Source organism: Brachycentrus maculatus, unplaced genomic scaffold (assembly GCF_059751285.1).
Source record: "Brachycentrus maculatus isolate JH-2025_06_01 unplaced genomic scaffold, ASM5975128v1 h1tg002057l, whole genome shotgun sequence".
Classification (NCBI taxonomy): domain Eukaryota; kingdom Metazoa; phylum Arthropoda; class Insecta; order Trichoptera; family Brachycentridae; genus Brachycentrus; species Brachycentrus maculatus.
Window position 1 is genome coordinate 22004 of NW_028282593.1, and position 7514 is coordinate 29517.

General features: G+C 35.2%; 1 protein-coding gene across 1 annotated transcript; it reads right to left on the minus strand.

Annotated features, from left to right (window-relative positions):
* Positions 1-878: 878 nt before the first annotated feature.
* Positions 879-6590, minus strand: LOC148298429 (protein sax-3-like). Its single transcript, XM_088276878.1, has 9 exons — positions 6342-6590; positions 5852-5982; positions 5488-5760; positions 4288-5378; positions 3401-3635; positions 2970-3315; positions 2687-2862; positions 2220-2599; positions 879-2129 (listed from the first exon to the last, which is right to left on the minus strand). The coding sequence occupies exons 1-9, from the start codon at positions 6386-6388 to the stop codon at positions 1494-1496; spliced, it is 3315 nt and encodes a 1104-aa protein (XP_088133004.1). The 5' UTR covers positions 6389-6590; the 3' UTR covers positions 879-1493.
* Positions 6591-7514: the final 924 nt, after the last annotated feature.

Below are 7514 nucleotides of genomic sequence, written 5' to 3' on the forward strand. Positions count from 1 at the left end.
AAATATTTTCGATAAAATAATAAAGGGCTTGAAATTTTCAAAGTTATTATCCTGTCGTGTTTTTATGAGTCTCATAATAATATGAGTCATTTGATGACTTTATCATAATTTTTGTCTTTGTTTGAAAATACTAAAAAATGGTATATTATACTACAAAAATCAAGATTTTTTGTTGATATTTCAATTAAGGCTTACGACCGGTTATTGGCTGAATAAAGTAAAAATTTTATGAACTTTAAAAGCCCAGGCTTCCATGTTCCCATCTCAAGAGGCTTCTTCATTTATATTGAGATATCATAGAAATCTTTGGTTTGAATTACTTTTATGTAGAGCAAATTCAGCATTTGTAAACAAAAATTAAAGTAAACTAAAAAAATATTATAATTAACTGGTTTTAATATACATATTTAGATTGATTTTTTTACAGGGATGTGTTGACGTATATTCAATAAATCGGGAAGATAATCTTACATACATTTCAGGAAGGTTTGTTAAAACTTTAAAAGTTCAATTCTTTAAATCTATTGCGACACGTTTTTTATGCATTCCACACCATTATTACCGTTTGGGACTTATTATATTCAATTTTTAAAATTGTAAACCAAGTTAATTGTAAAGGATTCAAGTGTCAGGTCAGACGTCATTCCCATCTCATTAAACTTCATTTTCTTTATTGATAATTTAAAAGAAAACCTCAAAGGGAGCAATGCCCATTTAAAATGTTAATACTTAATTGAATTATTTAAACTACCTTATGTTACTTTGAAATTGATCACCCTTTTGATTAACTTTGTAAACAAATTGAAACGCATAAGTCATTTTGGATTCATAATTAATTTTTATATATATCATTGGGGAAATTAAAATGATAACCAGTATTTTTGAAGGAATTTATTTTTCTACTTCAATTTACAATTTCATGTACATGTAACAGCTCAATTCACACTCCGTACGTTGAAAAAATCAAATTTAGCAAACACCAATATCAAATAATAATATTTACAATAGTGTATAAAATCTTAAACCAATACATCTTTTTCGAAATCACACCCATATTGAGCATATAATAATATGTACGTAATTGTATTTATTGCGCGACAGCATTTTCTTTCCCGATCATGTAGGTAATACGAAATTAATATCCACTAATTTAGTCTTTATATATTATTGTATCACATGTATTATCTTAGGTATACGTCGATATAATTATGTAATTTTTACACTTAGTTTAATTAATTTAAGCTGAACAAATAGGACTATTTACACTTCAGCGCAAATTTATCTCTTCTCGTTTTTACATTATTATTTAAATATTAACAATACCTTTTAATTATTATGTACCTATTTCGAAACCAATTTACACGAGAATAGAAGAATAAAGATATTGAAGAATTATCATCTTAGAGTAGTAGACAACCGAGAACTTGTTGAACTACAGTAAATTTTGATATTTGTCATTAGGAAAATATAAGACATTTGATTTAGTATGACGGTTAATGATTACCAGGTTCACTTCTAGTAGAGGAGTGATACTCTGGTTTAGCTTGGCTAGGATTTTTCATTGTCGAAAAACTTGATAAGTTCGTTTTTCCCGTTGGAGATGCTCTCGTGATGGTAGGTCGAGAATACTGATTGCTGATTAACTTCATCGGCTGTACATGGCCAACAAATTCTTTATCATCATCAGGCATATCAGAAAGTCTGCAGTTCTGGTCATCAAAAAGCGAAAACGTCGGATTCTCTTGAGTTCTCATTTCGTGATATGTATTATTAGTTTGTAGTTTTGGGGAGTCGGTACATAAAATCCCTTTATCGTTGTTTTGTGATCTGATAATTTGAAGCCGATGACTTCTTCGGATAGTGCTACAAGGAGTTTGAGGTTGAGAATAGGTTCTTTCTTTGACTGATCTTCCTCCGTTAGCTACGTTGCAATTGACCGTTGAAGATGATTGGTTGGGAATATCTATAGATACGTTGTCAAATTTGAACATATCTGAACGTCCGGATGAAAAATACGTATCAGAGTAGACATTTCTGTTAAAGTAACCACCATTGCTTGCCGGATAGACCTCCTCTTCCGGTTCTTCATTTACCTTATTCCTGCTTCCAGTGCACATTTTCATCCAACCCTGTGAGTAAAAATTTCGGTATGAAATTTATCAGTAAACAAATTCTGAAACTAAAATATAAAAAAATTACTGTAAAAACTAAGAACTCACCAAGGTGCCCGCAAGTTGTTTATCATTTGAAACAACTGGAACAGAAGCATAGGCCGCAGTGCTGATTCTAGAATCATCCAGACCACTTTTACGGTAACATATCATGGCAGCATCAACTTCCGCATAGTCTGGCATATTTTGTCCATTAATTTTGTCATACTCTGGCAAGATCCCTTGTCCACTGCCTTGATTGTATTCCGTCATTCCATGGAGCACTTTATTTGACTGTCTCCAGTTGTCTTGACGAGTATCCATCCACATCAGAGAGTCTGTTTTAGTTACACTGTTTTGGTTATACGAAGTTGTGAGGTTGCTCGGTAAACCTGGAGTTCCTTTAATATTTAATTGCGTTATAAGATTAGAACCAATACATCGAGTATCTGAAAACATCAAAATTAAATTATAAATTTTAGGAATAAATTAGGGGGAATCGGATTAAATAGTAGTAAAATGTGTAACTATCTTACCATACAAATTTGGCAGACCCCCTTTCTTCGAAAGTAGAAGTCTTCTTCTAATAGCAAATGTTCCAATAAAAAGAACGATCATTATTGTAATCATAGAACCGACAAGAATGAGAAACCATGTTTCTGTCAAAAGATCTCCTGCGTCAACTTGCTGAGGGTTTTGTTGTAATGTATTTCTGAAAACACAAACATTAAAATGAGATTTACTGGTAATTTAGTTGAAAAATCAATTTGCAATCAATTATAAGAGCTAAATAAAGGTGTTTGTCTATATGATATATACCTATGTAGAGGATCCAGCAGTTTTGAAGATGCATCAACTTCATTGCTTGGAGCTAATGGAAGTCTTAAGGCTGCTGGTGGACTGTATGGGCCAATGCCTTTATATGTGGCTGCAGCAAGTTGCAGCCAATAAGATGTTCCTGGTACCAGTCCTCCTACTTTAGTATTTCCTCCCGCTACTGATCCATTGTACACAGCATGTGATTCATTTCCAGATTCTTTCACAATAATCTGATAATATTGTATTATTCCATTATGACTCCCTGGAGGAGGAGGTTTCCACTTCAGGTAAACAGAAGAAGCATTTAGTAAAAAGGCTTCGAGTTGATTCGGTGGTTCTGACGGTACTAAAAATAGGGACCGGAAATTAATGATAATTATTTTAAAGTAATATCGTATAAAGTACTTTCGTAATCAATAACGTTTTCTTACTTCCTTCTGCAGTTCTAGTGATTCGTGAGTTGGATGGTCGTCCGTCAATATTTTTATAAAAAGGAATCAGAAAAAACTCGTAAGATGTAAATGTTTTTAGACCCGATATTGCAAATCCTGACGTGCTACCAGAATGAAGTACAGTTTGCATATAATATTCGCCAATAGTAGAATTAGGATTATCAAGTGGTCTATAATAAATATAAAACCCTTCCAAGCTGAATGCATTGAGAGCCTGAAAGCGAAAAAAAACATTGTAAATAAAGTTAAGTTAATCAATTTTCACATCTTGATTCGTGATCTCATGGTGAGTCATACAAACCTCTTAGGCTTACTAGGAAACAATTGTTAAATATTGTTTAAATATGTTAAATTAAATAATTAAATAATCAAATAATTAAAGAAGGTTGAAAGAAGACTGAATGCAGTCGAAATGCGATCTCTCAGAAGAATGTGTGACAAAACGATGTATGATAGATGTGCGAATAGTGAAATTAGGAAGGAATGCAAAGCTGAGATAAGCATTATCGATAAAATTAAGAAAGGTTTGTTGAGATGGTTTGGACATGTAGAACGAATGAGTGAGGAAAGAGCGGTAAAACAAATTTATGAGGCGAATGTTAGTGGGAAAAGAAGCAGGGGAAGACCGACAAAAACATGGCACGATCAGGTATGCCAAATACTTGAAAGTGGTCAGGTTAAGAGTCGTAACAATTGGCGGGTATGTATGAGGAGATGCATGAACGTGGAAGAGGCGAAGAATGTTTGCAAGGACAGAGTGGTGTGGCGCTCTATTCTCTCTGCCTACCCCTGCGGGGAAGCGGCGTGATGGTTAGTTAGTAAGTTAGTTAGTTAAATTAAATAATTCAATTAAAAAATTAACCAACCTCCCAAGCCAACTTGATTGTAGACGAATCAACTGGAATCACATCACTAAGTCGAACAACTTCATCTCCTTGTAAACTAGCACGGGCTTCAGCAATTAATGCTGAACCTTCTCCTTCGTCTGCTCCTAGCAAGACTTCATTATCTCCAACACCCAAAACAGTCTCTGATAAAGGACTTGGTGGAGAAAAGCCATGTGAATTTTCAGTTCTAACCAGAAACATATAAGAACCTCCAACACTAAGATTCTTTTGAGTAAAAGTCGGATCTTGGTTGCGATGGGCAACGATTCTCCATTTGGCATCATATTTTCCACCGCCAAGATTATCCCTGGCAAACATTTCCACTTGGTAACCGAGCAAGGAAGATGATCCCATTTTATTATTTGGTGTCCATGTAATAGTGACACTAGATTCAGTTTGACTTTTTACTTGTGGTCTACTTGGTGGACCCGGCAGCGTTGAGGGATCAGGACTTCGAAAGAAATTGACGCTCGGATTTGTTGGAGAATCAACTTTGAGGAATGCGCTCCATACATATTTTCCATTTTTGTTAGACGCTACGCAGGAATAAATTCCAGAATCTTCTTTTTCTAGTTGTTTTATCGTTAGAAGTCCCGAGTTAATAATCGTTACTTTATTTGAGGGAAGTAACGGTATCGATTTATGGTACCACGATATTACTGGATCCGGATTTCCAACTGCGGAGCAGTGAAATTCAGCAATGGACTTTATCGGCAATGTTTGATTCGATGGTCCTATGATAATAACGGGAGGTGGTCTTTCATCTTCCGATGTAACAATCAACTTTGCTCTACTGGTAACAGCACCTGCAGAATTGACTGCAGAGCATACCACCGTCGCTCCAGAATCTTCCTTTAGAGTTGTTTGTAGTTTTAGCAAAGATTTTCCGTCAATTGATATCGACGCTTTATATCTCTCCCATGTAACACCGGGAAATATTAAGGAGTGATTACCCTCTAAAGACCAGAATAATGTAGGTCTAGGGTTGCCATTGGCTAAACATTCATAAAATGCTTCCGAACCAATCTCCACGCTTTGAGTAATTGGTTTCACATCTAAGTAAGGTGGTGCTAAAAAATAATAAAATAATTTGAAGTAGAGTGACGATATTTTTCAATATATTTTTAAGTTTTTAGCTTTCATTAAGTAATAAATATTCTCACACTTCTATGAACTTACAATGAACTTTGAGAATTCCTGTAGCCGTGACCGATCCTACAGAGTTATCAGCCTCGCAGCTATACTCTCCTTGATCTTCTAGGACGATACCCTCGAGCCTCAGGCTTCTATCCTCTAGGATGTGAACCCTTCCCAGGGGCATGTTCCCGCCCCCCGCAGCCCTCCTCCACAGCACGTCAGGGAGAGGGTCCCCGCCCACTCGGCACTGGAAGGTTACACTCCCGCCCACTAGCACCACAGCGTCCGATGGACCAGCTATCAGATATGGCTTAACTATAACAGATATAATAGATTCAAAACGATTTAGCGAGAGAATATGAGAACGTCATTTTATCAAATTAAAGAAATTTCTAAATGTTATTACCATGAACCCTCAAGTGTGCGACAGCAGACTCTCTTACTCCGACAATACTTTTAGCTAGACATTGATACCTTCCATCGTCAGACTGTCGAAGATCTTGGATTATAAGGTTACCGCCATCCACAATTTTTATTCTAAAATAAAAGTTTAATAATGTTGTGATAAAATTTATCGTATATTAAAATAAAACACTTGCATTAGACTATTTTTGAATTTATTGCCATAAACATGAATAGTTTTGATAATATCGGGTCTCCTATAAGTGAAAATAAAAACTTGTGTGTTTTCTTCGGCTGACAAATTACGCATATGATTCTTGAGAAACACATAAGAAACTTTTTTTTACAAGAAAAATTTATGGTTTTGTTTTTTTATGTCAGTTTTCAAAATAAGAGCTTGAAAATTTTGACGTAGATCTACAGATATTTTAAAATAATGAAAATAAATCGCAATTTTTTCTACGAAAGGGGTATTTTTAAATAATATAACTTACCGATCGTTGTCGTCCAAGTCCAAAACCAAACCATTTTTCCTCCACATAACAGTTGGTTCAGGAGCGCCTCTTGGTGGGGAGCACTCGAGGAGAGCGCTGTCTCCTGCTGCTCCCCTGGTATCGGCTGGCTCCAGACGAAAGTCCTCGCGGAGAACTATTCAAATAAAATATCTTTAAATTTCATAACGGATATTTATGTTATAACAGTAAATAAATGTAAAACAAAAACAGAATATGATTTTAAAAGAGGGTTCATTAAACTACTTTTTTTAAAGTATTTTTTAATAATACTTACAAAAAAAATCATTATCATTTACAATTATTATTATAATTAAAAGAAATTTCGAAGTAATATAATTATGAGTAATATACTTAATTCCATATTGTTATAACTCAATTAAAGACGTTCGATCCCTTCGAAACTTCTTTGTATTTTACCATTTATTAATGGTTAGATTGAATGAAAAAAATATGGATGTAATATCTACTACTACTACTACTACCATCACGCCGTTTCCCCGCAGGGGTAGGCAGAGAGGATGGAACGCCACACTCTTCTGTCCTGACATACACTCCTCGCCTCCTTCACATCCATACATCAAGTCATACATGCCCTCCGATTACGCAGACTTTTGACACCGCCAGATTTTAGGTTCTGATTGATCTGATCGTGCCAAGTCTTTTTCGGTCGCCCACGTTCTGTTTTCCCTCTCACATTCGCCACATATATTTTCTTAGTCATTCTCTCACCATCCATTCGCTCCACATGTCCATACCACCGCAAAGAGCTCTTTCTAATCTTTTCAATTATTCCTCGTTCAGCCTTACATTGCTTTCTTATATCTTCGTTTTTAATTCTGTCATACAATGATTTTCCACACATTCGTCTGAGGGAGCGCATTTAAACAGCATTCACTCTGCTTCCATCCTTCCTTTGCCAGTTCCATGTTTCGCTTCCATACATTGGTGTCGGTACTAGCACGCCGTTGTGAACCGCTAGCTTGGCTTCCATGGACATATTCTTATTCCCAATCACTCTGTTAAAAGCAACATTTATTCTATTCCCTGCATTCACTCTTCTCTCAATATCCTTATCCACTTTTCCATCCCTTGTGAACATGCTTCCTAGATATATATATTATATGTTTAATGTGAAATATAAAAAATAAAAAA

What these genes read in the sequence shown, in the direction of transcription:
- LOC148298429 (XM_088276878.1), bottom strand. Translation starts at nt 6,388, where the DNA reads ATGTGGAGGAAAAATGGTTTGGTTTTGGACTTGGACGACAACGATCG. An exon ending in GACTTGGACGACAACGATCG is followed by an intron (nt 5,983 to 6,341) that starts GTAAGTTATATT and finishes CTTTTATTTTAG; the next exon opens with AATAAAAATTGTGGATGGCG. An exon ending in CACTAGAACTGCAGAAGGAA is followed by an intron (nt 3,316 to 3,400) that starts GTAAGAAAACGT and finishes CCCTATTTTTAG; the next exon opens with TACCGTCAGAACCACCGAAT.